The sequence below is a fragment of the Teleopsis dalmanni genome, chromosome 1 (genome assembly GCF_002237135.1).
Source record: "Teleopsis dalmanni isolate 2A chromosome 1, ASM223713v2, whole genome shotgun sequence".
NCBI classification, from domain to species: Eukaryota; Metazoa; Arthropoda; class Insecta; order Diptera; family Diopsidae; genus Teleopsis; species Teleopsis dalmanni.
The window spans coordinates 63,099,358-63,123,626 of record NC_051846.1 but is presented as its reverse complement, the minus strand read 5'-3'; the positions used below and the strand labels follow the sequence as shown (position 1 = coordinate 63,123,626).

The following is a 24,269-nucleotide window of genomic DNA, read 5'->3' as shown; positions in this document are numbered from 1 at the left end:
GTAGTTAAAGGTGGCACCAGTACTGGTTTTTGTTTGCATAATCTTATTGATTAAAACAATTGCTAAAAACTTATAATATATAGAACTTACATTTGTTAAAATAATATATAAAGCCAATAAAATAAAATAAATTTTAGTCATATTAGTGGAAATTTTCCGTACGTATTTAATTTAACTGTTCTCTCCAACTTAGTTTTATTAACATTCATATGTATACATATATTATATTACAAGATATATTTAAAAAGTGAAAAATTCCCCTAAACTAAATATAAAATTTAATGGAAAAAAGTATTAATAATACTTACACTGTAATAATGTTTACTACATCTGTCTAAATATTGGGATAATCGTAAAGATATTGAGCTTAAACAATAGATAAATTGAATTTCTTATGCTCCTTAAAATCTCCAGTCCTCAACTCAACCCAAATGTATACATTATGCAGTGAAGACACGAAAAATAAACATAAAGTGCCCGAAATTAAAGAAGTTGGGCTTATAAATTTCTTTAGGAAACCTGTATATAAACACACAGATTAAAAAAAAAAAATATATATATATATATAATACAAAACTTTTCACAATCTTAAACAATTCAACAATTCTATTAAAATGCTTAAAATAATTGTTCAGAAAACAGAATAACCATTATAATACAATAACCATGCTTATTTATTTTTATTATTATTACTCTCTTTTTTTTTGTTTGCGATAACAGAAATAAAAATATTTTCTAATTTTATTTTTATTTGTTTTGTTTGAATTTGTTTTAAAACATTTGTTTTTAAATGATTGAGGCAATAAATATAAAAAACGTGTTCTGCGAAATTATTGCACCCACACGCGAACGAGATAAACCAGAATTCTAAACAGAAATACCAATATCTTACCAACAAAAACAATAATAAAATTTATAGTTATTATCATAAAAGAGAAACACATTTTCAAAGATAAAGAATTCATCAAAAATTAAAAAACAAAAAAGTATAAATCCTCAATATCTTTAACTAATGTAATTAAGCCTGATATTGAAAATGTCAGCTGTTTGTCTTACTAAATAGATTTCTTAACAGTTACACAATGAACCGCTTAGTGTTTCTTATGCACGCAGTCAGTGTTCGATAGAAAAGGTGAAGTCAGCTAACAGCACCAAAAAAAAGCAAAGCGAAGTTTATTACACATAAACTAAATAATAATAAGAAATAAACGAATTAATATTTAGTCTAGTTTACTACACTAAAAATCCGAACTAATTTCAATGTTAAAAGTTTAATAATTCTAAAAACTTCATAAAACAAATAAATATTGATATAGTACAGACATAATTGATCAGAAAAAGACCAAGTCTGTGTTCATAATTTTTGTTATTCTGACTAATATATTTTAAAAACTCCGAAACTAAACACAAATAACATATATATATATATTTAGTATTAAAATATCAATATCTATCTTAAACCATAAAATTATATAAATTACAATGTCTTTCATGGATCGCCATGCAGTACTTTATTCTTGGAAGTTCATTTTCTATAAATTTTCAAAGTTTTCAAATATGGCATTAACGATTGTTTAAGTCCTTGCGTTACTTTATAAAAGAAATCAAAAGATGAGAATCAATCAATGGATTAAAGGATCTTTGATCTACAAAGATCCGAAATTGCATGATCTTAGTGATCAAATCACACAACCTTTGTGGTAAAATTACACTTCATAAATTAACTCACGGAATAAAGGAAAAACAAGACTATATGTATAGTTTTTGTTGAAATCACGTATGGTATACCCCCCATCCATTTCATGATGACCTATCCACTTCTGTTAGGAGAAAAGAAATATGTCATCCTCATCATTTCATGCCAAAATTTATTGCTATTCGTCTGGCTATAGCTATTAGAATTAATGGTTTTTATTACATCTTTATTATATTCAAAAGAGTACAGGCCCATTGCATACTAGACTACTGTCATACTATACAATGGCTTTCTGAGAATTCATGGATATGTGAATACAATAGTTTTTTATAGGGTTTTTCATAAACTCACTTGTTTTAATTTATTTGTTAACATATTGATTAAACGAATAAGATTAATAAACCTCATTACTGAAAAAAATTGTCAGCTATTGTTATAGCAATTGTTTATAATTTTAATACGTTAAGCTGTTATCAAACGATCCATATTTTAAAATGAATCATAACATATATGTTTTAATTATATGGGTCTATAGGTTTAAATTTAAATCTTCAATTAAACTTATAAAGCATCTCAGGATAATTCCGTGTATCGTTGTCAAATCAGAACCACATCGTAAATGACGCTATGTATTTATATTTTATACATTTTATATTTATTTTTTAAAGCTTAAATATTTAATTATCAGATATTACTAGAACCATAGCGAAATGGAACAGAACCTGGGATGCACTATGCTTAAGCTGTTTCAGATATCCCCTGGTTCTTCCTCCATATTATTCAAATTATTAGTAGACAGTTTTAGAGAAAGTACGGACAGATCCTGTTTTTTTAAATAGAAATTGTTTTTGTAAGGACTAGCGGTAGCCCTCAACCTCTGGAATCAAAAAGTTTTCAAAATAGAATTTAATTTTACATTATTAATTTGTGGATTATTTAATTAAATATGTAACATATATGCAATAAAATGACTTTATATTTAAAGTCTAGGTTATTCATGGAACAATCAATAAATAAGAATTTTTCGGAAAGTTCATTAGTTATATGAAACTCATAACCTTTAAAGGATTATGTTAAAACGTAAGTTATTTTTTTATAAACAGCACATAAAAAATTGTTTTGATTTAGGTAGAAATAATAATTTTTATTTTATAATAATTAATATATGTAAATATTTTTGTTTATATATGGGATATATGAGGCTGCAAAGGTAGAAACACAATTAACACTAGAAGCAACCGATAAAAAACATGCTCTTCTTCTTGCTTGTAAATTTAACTCGTCATAAAAATAAAATTAAAAAATAAATAAAAATTATTTTAAAACAGGTTAAACTCAAAAAAAAAAACCTTAAATTTTAATATTCATTATTTGGGTTAACGTACGCAGCAGACATAATTTAAAGTTCATGCTTGTAACTAACCTTGTACAACTCAGACCTAAATGACCTGCAGCTGAGATGAGAACTGCAGAGAAGAGTCCTGTGAATATTAATGATCACTCTATATTCCGAAAAACCGTTTAAAATCCGCCTTGATGTTTCGAACTTAAATTACGCCGAAAAGTATTCACGAGACTGGCACACGTCCGCTAGGGCTTAGCTTTCGCAATGCACTAAACTTTGTTCGGTAGTAAATTCGAGTTAAGACGCAACTTCACTACGCGTTGTTCAGAGCCGAGGTGTTTCACTTTTTCTCTTCAACTTTCTAGTATTCTTCGCTTCTGCAGACAAGTTTCGATTTCAATTTCGAATTCAAACTCAAACGCAACTTCAACTGAACTACGAAGCACCTGAACCGCACCGGTCTAACGCTTTTGAGTCTTTGTCTGCGACTGAAATTTGAATGAACTTGCAGCTGCGAGTACAACTTGTAGAGCTCGATCAATACACCGAAAAAAAACAATTTCAGATACTAATAACAGTAAAATTATACTAGCAGCTTGTGGAATATAGAAAATGGAAAAAAGTGTCTTTTGCGGTAGTAGAACTTGTGACTATATTGCAAAAAAAAAAATATAAAAAACCTGAAAATTACACCAAATAAATGCTTTCGTTATGTGATTTGTAGATTTCCACTTTCGATGTGTTGGTTTAGTGCTTGTTTTATCACAAAATTACTTAATAAACTAGTAATTCGTACGAGTTCTGGAGCTTATCTACGCCATCGAAAATTAAGGCAATTTGCTAGACGACAATTTCGGCACAACTCGCGAGCTTAACGGCGGATTATAAAGATAAGAAACTGTCGATTTCATTGCGATAAATCACATAGACGCATACATCCATATGCTCTCGCAATTCAGAATTCACCATCACAAATGTATATACTCACAGTCCATCGTTGATCGTCAGTCCCGAAATTGAAATACAAATTAATTTTGTAATTGCATTGTAAAAAAACTTTTTTTTTTTTTGTATTATAAACGAAAGTGAAATTATAAATGCCAAAAAAATACTTTTTAAGAATTTATAACAGCACTTGAGAGCAAACAAGCTTTTTCCTGGGACAGACTTCAGTTGTTTAGGAAATTTGTAAGATAAACGTTTATGATCAGTCGCAACAAATTTGTCCAGTAATTTCAAAGCAGGGAAATAGATAGATAAAGTTATAGGATGTCAACCCACGTCAATTAGATAAGAAGGCTATCTGATTCCGCCATTCCTCATTAGTTAGTGGAGAACGACGGTTTGAGGAAGCTATTTAGAAATCAACCAAATAATATGAAAATACATAAACAATAAATTTTAGATGGTGTGGGGTACATAGAAGAATAGGAACTAGGAAGAACTAAAAAAATCGAATAATAGAAACACTGAAGATGATGTGGAGTACCTAGAACAATCAAAAATAGGAGGAACTAAAGAAAACCAATGAATAAATAATTTGGAAATGAATTGGAGTACATAGAAGAATAGAAACTAGAAGGAACTGAAGAAAACCAACAAATAAATAATTTGGAGATGGTGTGGAGTACATAGAAGAATAGAAACTAGGAGGAACTGAAGAAAATCAAATAATAAAAAAACTAAAGATGGTGTGGAGTACATAAAACAATGAGAACTAGAAGGAACTAAAAAAACCAACTAATAAATAATTTGGAAATGGTGTGAAGAACATAGAAGAATAGAAACTAGGAGGAACTAAAGAAATCCAAATAATAAATAAATTGTAGTTGGTGTTGGTGAAATACATAAAAAATAGTCTGTGTATTCCTTTGAATCTGTATGTAGAGAAGAATGAACTATGGCATAACAGATCTCCAGTTATTATTCCTCGGACATCAATAATATTACTATACTTTTTTTCCATTGACACTACTTTGCTATCAGTGATGTATTGTTTCCTATGTTCTTTGTAACGATGTGTAGGAGATATAATAAACCCAGTAGGTATATATAACCTTGAATAGTTTAATATTTATATAATAAAATTCAATTAATTAAAATAGTATAAAAAATAAATTTTTGTTGTTGTATTTCACTACTGTTCGAAAAAACCTCTTTATGTATATTTGTTTAAAAATATACTAGACTATTCGTTTTTAACCTAAAATAAATAAGTTTTGAAAAGGGTTATTCGTTAACTTATCTGACTATTCGTCACTCAATTACGGGTTATGGCTATATGTTATAATGCCTACATAATTAAGCAAAGGACATTTATGTTGCCATTATTTAAGATGTTTAAAAATTTGATATATGTTGCTTATACGAAATATATTAAATGGAAAGAGTTTATGAAGATACTAATGAACTTTAAATTTTTAGCTGTTAATAAAGTTAAAAAAATAATAATGAAAATCAACTGCGATGTCTTTAATATAATCATTTTGACAACATGTTCGAGTTCTACTCTCTGCGCTGATTACTACTTATGTTGCCTATGCCCTGTGCCATCTAACCCAGCAAATAAATTTGGATATAAGTAATTCATTACTCGCTTGTATAACATATTACCTCTAAAAACTGGAACAATCTTTTTGAAGTTGGACTCAGTTGTAGCTTTGTAATGATAAATGGATGAATTAGTATTCCCTCGTTTGAGAACCTGAAATATAGCCCTGCTGGTGAGTCCACTGAATTGGTATCTAATTATCAATAAGAGCTCTTTATTATAGAACTAATCCTACAACAAACTTTAAAGTTAAATTGTACGCCAAGACCATCAGTCACTACTTAGTCTATTGCAAATAATTTTAACATAGCTTAGTGCTGACCGATCAGTGTCATTTTAAGAAATTCCCTGCCTATGAGGTACCAGATGTGAAATGGTGTACTTTTAAAATGGTCAAATCGACAATTTCTAGCTCACGTCAGTCTTGTGCCCCAAGGCAGATTTTATTAAAAACTACACAAGTTCATACGTAATAGGAGTACTGAATAATAACAACAACTTGAACATCTTACGTTAAACTCCTACTTAAGATTAAACGTTGTCATCTTAACCTACAATACGAGTACAATGTGAAGAAGTTTAATTTGTCTGCGGTGAATAAAGTCTCTACCAAGAAAGTAATAAAAGTCACTTTTTTATTGACTACACGAGCTTGTAATAGAAAATTCTCAACAAGGGACGATTTTCCAATCAACAGAAAAACTGAACGTCTTTCGTTTGATTAGGATCAGTTGATAATACAAAAGATCTGATGTGACTGTGATTCCTGTGCTTGACTTCATTGGAAGGACAGAACATGTTATTTTGTATTCTATTCTAGAATTAATTGCTAGACACATCAGATTATTTATAAACTATTTCATACTTTTTGTATAACATAAAGTAGTCGTAGAATTTTCCATTAACTTACTTTATCAAATATTGAAATATATATTTTTAAGTGGTTTTTTACTTAGACTTTATTGGGAATTGCACTATTCCTACATATTTGATACAAGTACTTTTGATTTTATTAGTAAAATTAAAAAACCTGCAAAATGACTGACACTCGCACCACCATAAGATTTGAATCGGATAAGCCGACAACTGAGACCGAAACAGTGCCTGAAGAACCACCGCCAGTTAAAGGCAAGACAAAGAAGAAGAAACTAACCAAAGCAGAAAAGAAGGCTTTGGCCTTGAAGAGACAAATTGAGTTCAAGAAATTAGAATTACGAGTAAGTGAGAAATTTTCAAAAAGTATGGAAACAGAAAGCTTTTTGATTTCAGCAAAAGGCTATATATATATATTATTTTTATATCTGTTGGATTTCAAACCAAACACTAAATTTTTTCCTTAGCAAACATTCAGACGTGAGCTTGATCTGTCCAAGCATGCTGTAGCAGTAGGTCGTGATGATTGGGAGGAGTTGTGTAAGGAGATAAAAATAGCAGAATTAAGAATTGAATTAGAGGTAAGACGATAGTTTTACTAAACCCAAAATTTATTTGTTAACTTAAAATGAGCGAATTCAAAGGAATGGGAGACAAAAGCTCAGCGTCTAATGGACCAAAAGGATGAAATGATTTCTATGCTAATCGAAGATATAGAGACGACACATGAAATGCACACACGTGGCGTTTCAAAGCACAATCAGTTGTTGAATTTTCTAGCAGGTGTGAAAAACTTCTAATAAAACATTATTTATAAAGATTTTTCTAACATTTTTACAATCAGAGAGCTATCATTTCTTGCTTGAATCGGTAAAAGTACATCATGAATGCGAAAAGCAGGACTTACTGCGGGACTATTACGAGGATGCAGCTAGGGCAGAATCAGCAAAAGAATACCAAAAACTTTATTACGAACGCATCGAGCATGCGGTTAATATCATTGTTGAGGAGGAAATGCGTCTATCGTATCAGATATATAAAGAAGAGCGAGACGAACGTGTTAATAATGAAATTACTAAACGTTATATGCACCGCGACACAGTCGTGGATAAAATGAAACAGCTCCACAGAGCTGTTTACAACTTCTGTATGTCATTGAAGACTAACACACTCGACATACATAAATACGAAAAGATTGACTACCTCATGGATCGACAACACAATTTCTTTAAGGAAACCGCATCGCTTAATACTCGCGAGAAGAAATGCACCCAACAATACGTAGACCTCCAACGACTACTTATGCAGCTTGAGATTGAGTCACAGCGCAAACTGAACGATTTGCGCTTAGAGCATGCCTATTTTCTCAACGAACGAAAGGCCATTAAATATAAAATGAAAATCGATACTGATATAACATTTGAGAAGCTCAGAATTCTGGGCGCTACAAGCTACGATGTCATACGGGTAGGTTAAGTTCTGCTGGAGACTTAAGAAATTTTGTTTCGTACTAAATCTTGTCTAAATTTTGCTATTTATGATTTACAGAGATACAGAGATTTGAAGAAGAAAGGTGATCTGCTGTTGTCATTGGCTGCTATGTGCCGACAATACGAAACACAATCCGAGAAAATTGTGCCCTGGCAGGAAGCAGAAAGACCAATTGGTTATAGAGAGCAGGAACAGGAAATATTTAGGCTTCAAACTTTAGATCTAAAAATGCATGTGGACTTGACTGAGGCTGTAAGTTCCTGTGGAAATTTTAATTTCATTTAATTATATCTTTGATATATCATCTTTTCTTTATAAGAATATTTCAGTTCCTTTTTTTTAATATATTGATATTACTTTTTCGAAAACTTTGCTCGAAATTGCTCTTGAAGAACAACACTGAGTACTTCTCCAAAGTTTAAACTAACAAAAACAGGGTTCAAAGTACTTTACGATTACAAGATCTATTACCACTTATTAGCACCAGAAGTAATACTCTTGAATTATGTCAGTTTTTACACTATTCTCTCATGAGATATTTTGTCAAGTCTCAGTAATCGCACTTAAATACAATATATTGCAATATAGTATTTTCTAAATTTATAGTCTGTGTGAGGAATACTTTATAAGTTGTATCCTCTAATTAATATGTACTCCCCATTACAACAAGCAAATCTATAAATCATGATATAAGTAAACGCGTGCTATATTTGCCCTTATAAAGACACACATCACGCGTATTAAATTCCTATTTATTTCTTAGGATCTATTAGAGCAATTCAAAATTTTGAAAAATTTCTGGCGTCGTCAGTCACTGGTGGAATTGCAGAACTTATTGTTAACCGATGAAAAGAATCGATTACTGGAAGAGAACAAAAAATACTGTGATTTTATAAAAGCAATGAATAAGACAGAAGATGAAAATGAGCTTCTGAAAGCACTTACAGTAACAAATGTACTTCCAGCACCAGGACTGCCTTGTCGTAATTTTTTTTGGAGAGGAAGAAGAAAGAAATAAATTATTGTTTATTGTAAATGTTGTTTATTTTGTTTGTAATAAATTAAAATTTCTAATGTGACTGAACAAGCTGGATACATTTTTCTTGATTCTATGCCTTCGGATCATAATTGAGGATATCAAACGATAGTATTTTGTAAAATGAAACAGACCAGTCATCTTTTCTCGTTTCATGTTGTGTTAGTGCCGTTTCAGTGTAGTCTCTACGAAATCGCATAAATATTTCAGCGAAAACGATGCGATGGGGTACGCTTTGTATGTCTTGTGGAGTGTGCATGTCAGCATCCAATTTGCGCAACACTTCCTTAACCTCAACCACTTCTTCAGCAGAGCCAAAATCCTTCGTATTGCGAAGACCCACAAACAACATGTCAATGAAACAGAACTTATGACCTAAAATTAAAATTTGTAGCAAAATTTAATCCACAGTTAAAAAGAGCAAAAGGCAAATTTTAAGTTAAGGATTGCTAGCAGTTAATTATCATTTCACACATATAACATTATATATATAATAATTCAAAGCAAATACATAGATAATCAGGTTCCATTGCAAATTTCCCCGTATTATTATATACATAATATACACATCTTATTTTTTTTTAAGAACTCACCAAAATTTTTACGCGTTGAGACTTTCATAGGTATCGCTTTGCGTAGGTGCTCCGGACTGAATTTAATCAATTTCAGTCGAGTGTCATTACGGGAGAGCAACATGTCACGTGTTATTTGTTGAAACCCAATTGGTGTGGTAAACTGACCTATTCTGCTCGTCTGCTGGTCTCGTATAATGTCTGTAATGACAATCGCTGCCTAAAAATAAAATACAGTAGTTATTAAAACCGAGAAGTTTAAATCTATTTTTTTATATAGGAATATAATCAAAGTTGAGTAATATCCAAAAAATTTTCTAATGGGCATTTAAATGATTTTATATTGTATGTGACTTAACATTTTGCATTTGCCAATATCGTATTATTACCTCTATGCTGTACAGCGACCAGATACAGTATATTGAACATTTTAAGTTGGTTCATGTATAAGATAATTACTTTTTAAAAGAGCGCTATTATATTTAGTAAATATCGTAAATCGTGACAAGGATTGAATATACAATATAATAACTTCTTTAATATAGTTTTTAAACAACGATATATTCTCTATAGAAAAAGTTACTGCTCTAACCAAAAAGATTTGCATTCAACAATAATCAGAAGAAAACTTTTGCATTACTTACGAAGAAGATTATTACGTTCTTTGCTTGTGTTACGGTCTTTGCAAGATTTTGTTTCTAAAATATATATATCGTAATACTACGATCTTTGTCACGAAATATTGCGGTCTTGAACACCGCATAACTTACTAAAAGCATAGGCGAAGACCGTAATGTTACTGTCAAAGGTTATTCATGAAGCTAAGCAATTTTGCTATTTTAAGTTACTTCTTGAGAAATATGCGACCCGTAGTCAATTAAGCTTATCTTCTATAATCATTAGTTTAGAAAAATGACAATGGAGCACTTTAGTCTATAATTTATATTATAAAATCTTTAGTGAAATTATATTATTTTAAGAGCAGTTATCAATATAACTAAACAGAGTGTATGTAATCTTTAATATATCTCTTCATACCTATTGCTTCCGGTTTCCAGACAAGTTTCGAATTAATGACGACCAGAGTTATATTATAAAAACAGTTATGTTATTTTTATTATCAATTTATGCAATCTGCAGATGTTAACATCTATGAATCTCATGAGATCTCTCTAGAAGAAGGTAGACAACTTCTATAGAAGTCTTCTATAAAACTACTGATTAGTCTGAGTTCTGATCGAATTAGACTAAAAAACTTATTGTTGATGTTGTTGGCAAGATTATACTATTTGAAATGCTTTTATTCTCTAACATCAACCAATAGCTTTTCAAATATTTTAATCAGTACTTATACTAACGAGATATAACGAATAAATATTACAAAAACCAGACTTCTATGAATAGTTTATGTCTATTCCTATTACAAACCTGTCAGCTGGACCAAAACAATTGATTAATTCTGTTCACCACTCACTTTACAAGATACTTACAGTATCTAACAATACTGTATACGAACTTTACTAAAGGGGCTGCTTTTTCAATGGAAAAATATCAGTCATTCATTTTGTCATTGTCTGGTGCATACTGGGAGGCGTATATTCACCAAATCACCTGTACATGCATTAAAGACACTGCCCGTTTTGTTGAAAAGAATCAATGGCTTCCCGATCCAAAATAATACCTCTTAAGGTAATTATTTTGTCTTATTACTATAGAATTATGAAGTCAGTTCTCTTGGCAATCTCTGGGGAACCGTAACTTTTTTCTACCACTATTTAATATTTGAAAAAACATAAAACATTAATAAAATGCCAATCAATACAATAACAATAAAGCAAATTTTCAAGTACCTGTTTGGAACCCTCAATAAATTCCTGCTCCACAAAATCACGATCCCAGAACAAGCGTAACTTCCACAAGTTGAACTTCGTTAGCAAGTACTTCCACGGATTGTGAAGATAAACTAATTTCGGTATAACTTTTCTTCTTTGATCGTTGAGGTCCATTTGACTCTTCCAATTATGCATCGGACGTACGAAGTTGAACTGTAATGAAGGACCCTGTAACAAATTGAAATTCTGTTCCGAAAAATGCCGAAAAACGAAAGCATTGTGATGATTTTGAATTTTGCAAAGTGAATTTAGAGAATTTAGTGAGTTATATCCGGCTATGTTGACGAGTTTCCTATACATTATAGTGTTTTTAGAAATTTTGAACCTCACATTTAATTTATAGAAGAGATCTAAAAAGACATTTTTGATCCCCTAAAGATGTCAAACCAGTAACGTATAGTACGGAAAAAAATATATGTTTAATTGAATATGAAATCAATTTAAAAAGTTAAAAAAATTTTTTTTTTTTGAAATTTGACACTTGCTTTGCCTGCTATGATTTTTATTATATATATTTGGTATTAAAAAAAATTATAATAAATACACTACCGAGTGTAAAGTATGTCTGAAGCAATTTGCCTGCTTCGTTGCTGTCTTGTCAACTCCGTTTTGAGCTGTAGTGCTTGTATGCAGCACCTTCTGCCTTTACCGCTAACTCTGCTGCTGCTAAGTGCCATTTAAAGTTCTTGCTCCTGCTTTCATTTAGCCGCTCGTAAAGCTCTGCACAGTGCATAACTTATCCAAAGTGGTTACATTAATTCCCAAACTACATATTGTGAGAAATGTCCATTAAAGAAAACACAAGAAGAGATAAATTAAGAAACAAAATACTTAAAAGAAGCACAAAAAAGGTTTATATTAGGAATATGACTGATCAGCACAGACTTGTGTACACTTAGCAGTTAACATCGGTTCCTATACATATAAGATTGAAGCATGGAAATTTTTCTTTTATATTATATATTATATTATATATGTTAAGTATATAAAGAACAATTGCAAAAATAAAAAACCTCTACGAGTTAGTCAAAAGTAACTAAAGGTCTTAACAGAGTTTTATAACGCTTATATATTCAGAGTACTGGACGATAAAACCGAACATAGATATATTATATTATATAGATATGTCCGTTAGACTCTGAAGTTCCAGGATTATTTTTTACTAAAAACTTATATCCTTAATCAATATGTGAATACTAAATGAGATTAGAGTTAGCTCTCTTGTTTCATTGTTTTGTTAGAATAGTTCCAGGAATACATTTCAGGTTAAAAGGATTCCAAAATTATTTTTTCACCTACTAATGATAATACCTTTTAAACTCAATGGATAACGTTGAACCTACTACTTACCACTACTGACGTTAATCGTACTTGTCCACACCCTGTAGCCTCCTACAGGTAGCTCGACGAGTAGGTTGCTGCCACCAGTTGATAGTACAAAGTGTTCTAATATCGTTGATCTCGTGGGTCTTCTACCGATAATGCGGGCGTCCTCTACCGCGTTTTTTACCAGCGGATACCAAATCAAACAACCTTCAACAAATCAAACAATATTCGGCACCAACGCGTAGGGGTCAAGCTCCGTTAGAATTAGGAAGAACCATCCTAATTCTAACTCTAATACGAAACAGAGCTATTCTTTGTCGTGTGTTTTCTTTAATCTAATATTGAAAACGATAATCTGAGTAGCATATTTAACCTGTACTAGTACAATGTTTTACAAAAGTGTCGTTTGTTACCTAAGAAAGAGATACAAACCCTAAACAACGGAAGCACTTAAAGTTCAAATCAGGATCTTTGCCAAAAGTTAGCAAAGATATTTGTAGATTACGGATTCTAAAGGTTTTTCACAGAAAGAGCTATCCGAACTCTTCACATCTCTACGTCTCAAGTATATTCAGAAATGGAAATGCACTTTCAACAGAGTATGTAGTAGTAAAGAATTACCAAACCAATAAAAAAAATCTGTAAATTGAAAAAATTGTAAACAAATTCTACACATGTGCATGCGCAACCAGTTCGGGAAGCTCCCGGTTGGCTACAAGTGGTGCTGCACCGCCGATGCCTGGCTATTTTAGTTCTTGGCTTTCGGTTCTGCTGCTTTAATAAGTGTAAAATGAGTGAAACTGGAAATTCGCTAAGCTGCAAAAACTTGCCGTTCCCTTCATGCGCACCAACGAGCTTTGAACACTCGCATCACTGCAGCCGAGAGTCCGTCCAGTTCGTCGGCTTCTTGGCTAAACGACTTTGCTGGCACAGAAATGTTGCACGTTCATGCATCTTTTTTGGTCTTTGTCTTTGTATTTATTTTTTTTTGGATTTTTTTTTTTTATTATTTTTCTTTCTGTTTTTATCTTCAGTTTTGCCTTTGAGGCAATAAAATCTTTCTGCTTTTCGTCTTCATTGTCAAAGCCTTTGATTTCGACTTCGTCAGCTTAAGCGTCCGCGCGCAAAATCTTTTGCAATTCCTTGGTCGGTTTTTTCAGTTTTTCAGTTTTTCTACTTTGTCTACTTATTTTTTTGTTTTTTTTTTTTGTATTTCTGAAATATTTATATATATGTATTTCTGTATATATGAGACAATAAAAAATTTCAGATATTTTTGTGTTTGCATATACTCATACGAGTTTATCTTCTATATAAATTGACTTGCCTATATGTGGACTTTATTTTGTCTGCGGTTGAGCACGTTTTCATCCTTTGGGCGTTTAATTCATGAACTCATTGAACTGGTCCCCTACAAAAACACTGTTTAGCGATCGGCTATGATTTGATTTCTACAGTTATTTTTTTTTCTTTCGATTTTTTTCTTCTCTTTTATTTTCTGTTTCTTATCTGACTTCTATAATTTTAACTTCAACTACTCTTTTTGTATTTAATATTTAATAATTACTATTTATAGAACTACTCTTCCATTCTGCATAAGATTTCTGAAGGACTTAACTTAATATTTATTATCAAATCTATCTATTTTTTCTTATTTACACTTCTTTTTTTTCAACTCGGTAGGATATTTGATAAAATTTTAACAAACATTAAGATATTATTATTACTATTTGAAAAGGGGTAGTACACTGGGACCTAAAAGAATTATTGTACCCCTTAGTCGGATTAGAGTGTTTCTCCAAGTCCGATTTCTTCAATGAATTACAATATACAATGCATCGTTCCTAGTCTTGAATCCTTATGATCCAAGAAACACCCTCCTAGGTATTTCTTCCGCTTGTGTATCAGTGCCGGGCACTCTCTAAAGATTTCAATGGTTTTTTTTTGCACTGCAATTAAAGAACGTCGAATCATTGACTAAAGTAATTAAGTTAGACTTTAAAAATCTTCTTTTTATACAGCGGGGTTACTTGTTTATATTTATTTATGATTATTTATCAAATAAATGAACCCGTTTATTTTCTATTTTATTAAAAATATAATCTCTTTTATTTTAAAAGAAATATTTACACACAATAATATTCAAGGTGTCTGTGCGCAAATTAATTTAAATGTGCATGCTGAAATAAACAACAGCCAATGTGTCAATTAAAGACTCTAAAAATGCAGAAAAAGAGATCTGTAAACTTAAATTTGGTTTAAGGTACGCCATTTAACAATATGGATCATGGAGTACATAGTATATAAGCTGATTACGTAGTCGTACGACAAGGTTTCGATGAAAATTTTTTTTACAATCACTATAGCCACATGATTACCATATTCTTTTAGAAGAGGATTTTTCGAACAGTAGTGGAATACAACAACAAAAATTTTATTTTTTATAATATTTTAATTAATTGAATTTTTGTCTGACCATACAGCTATTTCGAATATTACCAAATATCTATCATCAGTGGTCTTGGAAATAATTCTTGTACTTAATTATTCGTAAATAATTTTTTTTTGAGACTGCAAGTACCAGGAATCGAAATATTTTTTTAGTGAAATTAAAAACAAGGGTATAGATGATACGTGGTTTAAACGAAAGGGTGCCACAATCTACACAATACGATTTGAATATGAAAATGTTGTGTGGAATATGAATACGGTAAATATGTGGTTTCAACACAAAGCTGTCATAAATATACTTGAAATACGGATATAGATATGGAAAATTAGAAGATTAAACTGGACGATGCCACAAACCATATATGCTGTTTTGGATTCGTTTTGTGTTTCGATTTGTCACCACTGGTCATTTTTTACTTCTTGTTTGTATAGATAAGAAGAAAAGGAGGGAGCGGTGTATATATTATATCACTGTATGATTACACTGGCAAGCAGGATGATGACCGTCTTGTGTTATTGATGACTTGGCAGGCAACCTCAAGCCAAATTAATTGTTTACAATAACAAAAGATGTAGTTATGTGAATGGAAGCCTAACTAGCTTTGATTTAAAAACAACATCCGAGAATTGAAGGATGAAAAAGGACCCAAGTCGTTTCGTGATCTACTTCGGCTAATTCTTCACTTCAGTGGGGCCACTTGCTGGATGGTGCGCTGTCCCAACGTCTCACAATATATATCAAATATTCTGAGAATTTTGAAAATAAACATGTATTAAATTATAGTCAAGCTATTGTCAGCTATATGTCAACAAAAAATCGATAATTAGGACTATAAAAGGGACCCAGTAGTGTAAGGTGATCCATAGAGAACAATTAAATTGTGATGTATTTCACACCTTATGATAGCATCCAGTTAATATATTTAAATAAAATTTTAATCAAAATCTTATTAATCTTAATTATAAATTGAGTTTCTTTACATATACTTTTAAGATCACAAAATTGATAACCCTATAGTTTGGGCTGACTTTGCAAAAATCTTTAGAATCAAAATCAAATATACAGTAGCTTGACATTATATAATTTAATATTTGTTTTTTTTTCACTTTTTTAAAGTTGAAATAAATTTCAGCTAAATTTTTTAATAATTTTATTAGGTCTTCCTAATTGCAAATTGTCGTTTTGCTAAAGGGAGAAAGTGTCAGCGTAAACTGCAACGAATCGTGTTTTAATATAATTTTTTAATTTTTGATATTAAAAATATTAAAAAGTTAAAAATAATATGTAATGATGTTAATTGCAGATTTTATAAAAAATCTCAAATAATTTGAGCTTTTAATTTTTATTTTTATTTTTATATATTTTTGTGCTTGTTGCGCTGCTAAATTTCAAGTTAGTTTCGTTTAATTCGCAACACACGCCGCTGAATTAATTCACTTCATATTGGATGGAGCTCAATCAGCTCGAAAGAAAACGAAATACCTAAATTACACAATTTCCTTTAACAAATCACCATCATTTGCGAAAAGAGTTTTCAGATTTCCTCACCGACAGCCACAGCCACAGATACGGCCACAGCTACAGCCACAAAACCAAATTAATAGGTTTGCACGCAAAAATTTATATTTCTTCTTAATACCATACTTCTTTCTCATATTATTTTATTTAACAAATTTTTATTTGTAAACAGAGACTATTTTATTTTTATCTTTTCATTCGAAGTTTCATTTTTGCTTAAGCAACTCCAAAATACAAAGAAGAAGAAAAACCAACGCAGTAAAAATCACTTTCGTGACATGAATTCACTAAATCAGTTAAGTTTAAAGTATTTTTCCAAGTGCGTAACGAAGTAGACAGAAGGGTTTCATAACTTATAGCCCAGACCCAGAAAAAATATTTAATATTTACTTCTAAAACCATTATGAAATCATACTTTTAATTTTTTAGTGCTGTTAGGTTGCACTTTATTCTTTCTATTATTTTGTGCATTCTTATTATACCGACGAAATGTTGATAACTAACAACATTTCTTCTTCTCGTCTCTAGCGGTATGAGTTTAATTATGTAGTAAATGATATTAACGACTTTTCCTTTATATATACTACTGCCTATGCTTCTACAGAAAAAAATTTGAGAAAATAAGTTCAGCAATCAATAAGGACAACACACAGTATATGTAGGCTACTTATTTGACGAGCTGATAACTACACACTATACTTATCACTTATGTTCACAATAAACTATCAAGAATGTCATCTATCTTAGCACAGCTGTGACAAAAAACAACACCGTCAACTTTGAGATCACACTAAGAATTCACATCAGGCTCAAGAGGCTTAGGAAGCAATTTGAATGTAGGCTCTTTCTCATACAACAAAATTTGTGCTCTATAAGTCATTTATCCTTCAGGTGGTTTTAAATAGTACAGAAAAATAAACGATCTTACAGAATAATGAAAAAGCACTGAGAGTAATCAAAATTATAGGTTTTTCTAAGATCTTTGAGCCTCTTTGAGTAAGCGACGACTACCGCATTCGTATCAACCACGCGCTTGATGAATTTTTTCACGACATTGACAACATTCAGCAAATTAACATCTACGGATTAGCTGTCTAGGTCATGTTGTGACAAAGGATGATAATGTTCTAGTGTAGAATGTGTTTGAAGTAACAGTTTGAGGAAGAAAGGGAAGGCAAAGACAGCGTCTCCGGTTGATAAATCAAGTGTAGAGAGGGTAACTGCACTTAACGTACGAGACTGGAGTAGGCACAATCCTACCGAAAGAAATTCACATAATTAAGGTGCCATTTAACAACTGTGGTAAGGACATCATATTCCTGCCACCTTTGTCTCCAATAAACCCGAACATATAACATACTGAATGAAACGAATAAATTTGTTGTAAACAAGGAAATTAAAATTCTCAACAGCTCAGTTCTCTAGAGATGTTGGTAAAATCGAACAAATAGAGTTTCGTAGCGAAGTTATATAGTCCTTTAAAAATTAAAGAACATTATGACGTCCTTCATAAAAAAATTTTCAGAAATATGGGTATAATTCTGAAAAAATGAGAAGTATTTTAATTTTAGAAAGATAAGCGTTACTATGAATGGTAAGTAAAGACTCTAACACAATAGTACTCTGTTGATACAACAACAAAAAATGTTTCTATTCTAAATAAGACAACAAAAAAATTAAAAGTACAAATATAAAGTGAAGTAATGATAAAAAATTAATTCAGTGCAACTAGATATATCCATTCTTCTAATATCGTCTAGAACATGGAATATCAGTGTTTTCTATATTATTAATATTATCCATCAATAATAACCCGTCAATAAAATTTTCTTCTGAATACAATAGAAATCTGTTGCTGCTTTACATTCAGATGTTGGGACAGTTCTTTGAAGAATTGAGTTCTGTCAAATCAAGGTTTTATAGAATTTTATTTAATATGAAAAAATTTCCATAGATGTGAATAGTCACTGAGACCCTAAAATCTGTGAAATATTATAAAAATGGTAATACGCAGATTTGCCATAACAAATTCGCTTTGAGGGAAATAGCAGAAAAGATTATCAAGAGACGCCACGTTTGCGGCAACGCAATATTTACAAAAACAACTTTCATTTGGGAGGCAAAAGGGTGACGATATTATCAGTTGCCAGTTGCGAGTTGCGAGTTGCCGCAAGAAGGCAAATATTATGAGTAAATGAAAATAAGAAGAAAAAAATGCTAACCACAATTGTTAACTTAAATCTAAAGACTAACTTAGCACAACAACAAAATGAATAAATGGTAAAAATGGAATTAATAGAAATCCAAAGGAGCTGCAATAACAACAATAGCAATAATAACAACAACAATCATAATAATAACGCCACGACACACTTCGCAACGCAGTTTAGGAGGCGTTAGTCTCGAGGCTGAAAATGATAGCTTAGCTAACCTAGTAGAGGATTCCAGCACACATTCGGGCATGTGAGGAAGAAAATCTCTGATCATGTACCACTGTGTGTACTGCGTAAGGCAATCTTAATAATTTGCATTTGCACATGCGCATGCGCAGCGCAGCGCTACGAAAAGTTAAGTTCGTTTCCATGAATTTTATAAATAAATTGCACTAAATTTTGTCATGTTTTTTGTTTATCTCAAATTTCACTTTACGAAATTTCCTATGCATAATGAGAAGTCATGACGTCGCAAACCACAAAATTGCGCATATGTCAGATTATTAGAAAAAGTCTTACAATTTTAATGGCATGTAAATTTTATAATCAAAAACAACAACAAATTAATAATTTATTAAGTGACCACAAAAAAAAAGAAAAATTAAAAAAATTATGGAAAAATTAGCAAAAGAATGGAAATAAATTATATGAATTATTTTGTACACAAACCTCATTATAGTCTAGAGTACTAAGTACATTGACTTCATTTATAATGAGATTCAAATCCTATTTTAACCATAGAAACTGTAAGTTCCAAACAGGTGCTAATAGATTCTATAATGCCGATGTGAGGTCAAGTCAAGCTTCCGAGCTTCTGCGCCTATGTGAATATCTCACCTATATTAAAAATATTATTAAAAAATTTTATTGAAAAATTTCACTCACTGGCTTCACCTTCTTTGCGCTAACTACATTTACTTGAACTTCAACTGATATTATTATTGGACCTATATTGGTATGGATAACCTATCACTTTTAAGTGGACTTTAAATTAAATATTTTCATCGATTTTTTTTATATCACACCATCATTAACCAAAAGTATGTTTTTTCTTTTATGGTTGACTGCATTATTTTTTTTTTCGAGGCTGGGGAACAAAAAATATCTACACACACGCAGAAACGTCTTTCTGTGGGATTCTGTGGGTACCAGAATATCTTGTTAGATTCAGTTATAAACTAATAACACAGCATAATATTAAAAGCCCTCAACACATTATCGGCCTTCATATTGTTTTGGAAACTTAAGAAATACTTACCATATATTCTCATCAAAAACCACCTCTCAAATAAAAGATTTGTTATAAAATAAAATTCTTTTGTCTGCGATGCATTTTCCATTATGGCCGGCGTATCCCAAGGTAGTGTACTAGGCTTCTGCTCTACCTAATTTTCACAGTAGATATGCCAACCAGTGACTGTGTAATAACATCAACATTTATGGACGAAAGTACCATATTCAGCCGTAGCAAAAAAAAACCACCTCAACAAATTGCAAAAATTGCTTGTCAGCAATACACAAAACTACTCGTAAAATACACAAAACTACTACCTCGTAAATCCACTTGCAAGCAATCTCACCTAAAGCACTGGAACTAGCGACTTAAAAGGAACTATTAAGCCCAGTTGTTGAAGAACAAACCCCTATAAAGGTAGCATATTTTAATAAAAACATTTTTATCGCCCAATTACTACTGTACTACGAAGAATATATTACTTATACTTATTATTATATTATATTAAAGTTTTTCATTCTACTCTCAGCTATACGAGTACCTGAGCAGTAAACATATACTAAATATAATTGCAATAGAGAAAAAAATCATTTAATTTGAAAAAGTGATTGTGAAAAGCATGTAAAAGCTCGTATTCACACTAATTTTTTAAATTATAATTTTGTAATAAAATTTGTTACATTTGGATCTGATATATTAACGTATGATCTTAGATATCATAGATACAAGTTAAAATTTAATTTACTAACACCGTTTTTAATATATTACATAGGCATATATGTTTTTTCTAATTAAATATTTTTTGAATGTTATAATTGATAGTTGATTTCTAAATAATATATTATAATTCTCATATAGTAAAAACCCTTCAAGGAATAAATGAACTCCCTAAACATATTATTATTGACTGTATTTTGTTAATACAAAGAAGTTGTAACATTGTAATTTGATATTAATTTATTGAGGACATCATTTATCATTTGACATTTATTTATGTATCAATACCATATTTCTTACATCGTAATTTAGATCACTTCTTGGGTACATTGATAGGCAATATATCTTTTATTTACATTAATTGTTGAATTTATTTTTTTCATAGAAAGCATCTATTTTTACGATGATGACTCATCTTAAAACTAATATTGAACAACTAACAACTCGTTCTTACATATTATGATTCCTTTTATATCTTTTTATCTGCATTTCATTCCATTTTTATGTTTATTTCCTAGCACAATTCCTTCTTTCTCAAACTACAACTATTCAAGTCTGCAAGGCTTCTTCGCTGATCTCTGAAGAATTGCGCATTATTCTGGTCAGTTAAGCGCACACGTCCCAAGGGCTAAAGGCTTTGCTTTAGACGGCGGACACATATTCCTACACCATAAAGAAATGCGCTTTGGTTGTTTTCACAGTAAAATGATCTGTGCTATCTGTGCAAAAGTCGTCACCATTGGCGGTCTTGGACAGACATCAGACGGATGGATAGATTGAAGTCTCACGGTCGAGTTCGAATTGTATGAGCACATAAATATTTACACATAATAGCCAAGTTGTTTGGTGTTAAATTGAGTTAGATGGTTACGAGTATTTCATATCGAAATCTATTTTGGTACAACAATTCCTATACCCACATACGAGTACACTCTACACATCAGTGAATTTGTGATGGACAATAAGTAAAGGATAACTTCAAGGCAGACAATACAAAAATATTTACTATATAAATTTTAGTTGTTCTGTTGACTGAAAAATGTTTTTTAAAAAAAAAAAGAAAATAATAAATAAAATAGGTGTATTAATTGCGTATGGAAACTTCAAAAGATTAGTATGCCTTTAAAAGTTATCTATTATTATTACTATTATGAAATATCTATTATCAATTATTATTATTGATTATGGAATATGGAATGTGAAATATGGAACTGCGACCTTCGGGTCTATTGTGTCCCCTACTGGGTAGTATAATACATACTCTACAGTATTATTGCCTCTTTCGTACGTCTATACATTCGCAGGCGTCTATTCCATGTGTGCATTTGCGTGGGGCATTCTAACAGCGAATGTGGGGCTGCCTCCTCATTCTCTTCGCAAAAGCTACGGTTTGCATCCGTATATATACCTAATCTCATAAGCTGTTATCTTGGCTTAGTGTCGTGTTAAGTTTCCTATGCTATATACTCAATATATTTTATTTTCTATATTCACACTATAGTTACTGCATCAGTCGAAACAAAGAAAAAATATCAAACTTTTTACTCGAATTTTATTGACAAATAAATCTGCATTTGTCATCACCAACAGCTACTCAAAGCCCGAAAACTAATCTCCATCCACATATAAAATAATCTAATAAAGGTGAATTTATGAAAATCCGTTGCCGAATTGAACAAATAAGATGCCTTCTCCACTTAAGTGAACTTATTTAAATGACTTCCTCTAGGACCATACGCTTCCTCTAGAACCATACATTATAGTTATCATCATAATATATCATACAAATAGTACGAAATCGCACAAAATCTTAACATTTTAAGGTTCCAATCTAATATTTATTGATTGAGTACTCACATACTTCAAATCTAAGCCTAAAGTGCTATCTAAAAAGCTTTAAAAATAATATTTAATGCTAAATACTAGCTCCTTCAAACAATTGCCCTGGTTAGTTAGTTTTAATGGTGATAGAGCTTTCTTCTCTATTCAAGTAGAGCTTAAGAACTGTTCTTTTACCATTAAAATTGCCATCGGTCATTGATAAAGAAACTTCTTTTTTGAAGAACAATATTTGGAATGTTCATCAAGCTCATTAATTTGTAGAGTCCCATAGTTGTATCCTTCACTCGTAACAGGCCTGAGTTTTTACAAAGGAAGTATGCAGTCATTTCTTTTCCTTTTTCTTCCTTGTAGTTTCTGCATTTCTGATTGAAAGTTATACTTTATTTTCTGCTTTCTTCACTTCCTACTCGCCCTAACTGCCTCTCGTTTATATATTGTCAGAAATCATATTCAATTTTAATTATCGGTTGTAGAGTAACTCATGACAAATCAATACTAGACATTCTTGTATAAAAAGTTTTTCTGTTTTTGTGTAAAATTTGTTCTTTTTAATTTTTGCATTTCTTCACAGGTTGCGCTTCTCGAGCCGCTTCAATTTATTTTAGTCAGTTGTGTTTTGCTCGTTCCTTTAATGACTGCTAGGCCCATTGGCGATACACTCACATAAAATAAAAACAAGAAAATACCACAAAAATAAAATAGCCACAAAAGTCACACGTTTTGTGCGCCAAACTGGAAAACCACCAAACCAAATTGGTATTTAAGTGTGCGCCATGGACTTGTCGGAGTACCTCAATCCCGCACGCATTTCTTGTATAATTAAACGAGTACGAACGTTCTGCTAGATACACTCTTTGTTATTATTTGCTGGTTCTTTCTTGTTTGGTTTGTGTGGTCCTCATGTCATACAGCTCGTTAAAAGCGATGGAACAAGAAAATGGTAAAGTAAACATTAAAAGTTTTGTTATTCTTTATTTTACATAATACTATATTATCTTTATATACACATATATATATATATATGTATTTCAAAATATATATTTATTGTTTGTTATTTCTATTATTTATTACATATTCGCATTTTTGTGTCGAGAACATAAATACTACTTATCACTTTACTTAATACCTTAGAAAAGATCAAAGACATGCGAACGTTTATACTCGTATTGATAGCAGAATATTAAGTCTATTTTATGTGAGTCTGATTCACATCCTTAAATATATCGACTGGGTTTCGATTCATAACAGTCGCTATAATTGAGCTCAAGTATGAGATTTATTAGAAATAACCACTCGATTTAAGAATAATTTCAAAAGCTGCTATAGATCATTTGTAGAATATCTCGTTGTTTTTCTAATAACAACACAAATTTCGATTAATTTTGTAATAATGAAAAAAATTAAATCTAATTTCTTCGCAACAGATTTATTTCAAAGGCCCATAGAACATTATAAAAGCACAGTATGTATGTATGTATGTACTACACTCATTATGGGATTAGAATTTGTTT

At 31.0% G+C, this 24,269-nt stretch overlaps 3 protein-coding genes across 3 annotated transcripts in view; 2 read left to right on the top strand and 1 right to left on the bottom strand.

Annotated features, from left to right (window-relative positions):
* The window catches only part of LOC119668069 (frizzled), a gene marked incomplete in the record, with an annotated part of 116,460 nt that overhangs the window by 41,840 nt on the left and 50,351 nt on the right, over positions 1-24,269 (top strand).
* On the top strand, positions 6,553-8,991 carry LOC119668071 (dynein regulatory complex subunit 2-like). The gene is made up of 6 exons (XM_038077454.1): positions 6,553-6,809; positions 6,933-7,046; positions 7,110-7,248; positions 7,310-7,932; positions 8,014-8,208; positions 8,720-8,991. The coding sequence occupies exons 1-6, from the start codon at positions 6,630-6,632 to the stop codon at positions 8,972-8,974; spliced, it is 1,506 nt and encodes a 501-aa protein (XP_037933382.1). The 5' UTR covers positions 6,553-6,629; the 3' UTR covers positions 8,975-8,991.
* LOC119668072 lies at positions 8,965-11,868 on the bottom strand. Its single transcript, XM_038077455.1, has 3 exons — positions 11,415-11,868; positions 9,586-9,784; positions 8,965-9,367 (listed from the first exon to the last, which is right to left on the bottom strand). The coding sequence occupies exons 1-3, from the start codon at positions 11,754-11,756 to the stop codon at positions 9,066-9,068; spliced, it is 843 nt and encodes a 280-aa protein (XP_037933383.1). The 5' UTR covers positions 11,757-11,868; the 3' UTR covers positions 8,965-9,065.

What these genes read in the sequence shown, in the direction of transcription:
- LOC119668072 (XM_038077455.1), bottom strand. Translation starts at nt 11,756, where the DNA reads ATGTATAGGAAACTCGTCAACATAGCCGGATATAACTCACTAAATTCT. An exon ending in TTATTGAGGGTTCCAAACAG is followed by an intron (nt 9,785 to 11,414) that starts GTACTTGAAAAT and finishes TTTTATTTTTAG; the next exon opens with GCAGCGATTGTCATTACAGA. An exon ending in CTCAACGCGTAAAAATTTTG is followed by an intron (nt 9,368 to 9,585) that starts GTGAGTTCTTAA and finishes TTTTAATTTTAG; the next exon opens with GTCATAAGTTCTGTTTCATT.
- LOC119668071 (XM_038077454.1), top strand. Translation starts at nt 6,630, where the DNA reads ATGACTGACACTCGCACCACCATAAGATTTGAATCGGATAAGCCGACA. An exon ending in TCAAGAAATTAGAATTACGA is followed by an intron (nt 6,810 to 6,932) that starts GTAAGTGAGAAA and finishes TTTTTTCCTTAG; the next exon opens with CAAACATTCAGACGTGAGCT. An exon ending in AATTAAGAATTGAATTAGAG is followed by an intron (nt 7,047 to 7,109) that starts GTAAGACGATAG and finishes GCGAATTCAAAG; the next exon opens with GAATGGGAGACAAAAGCTCA.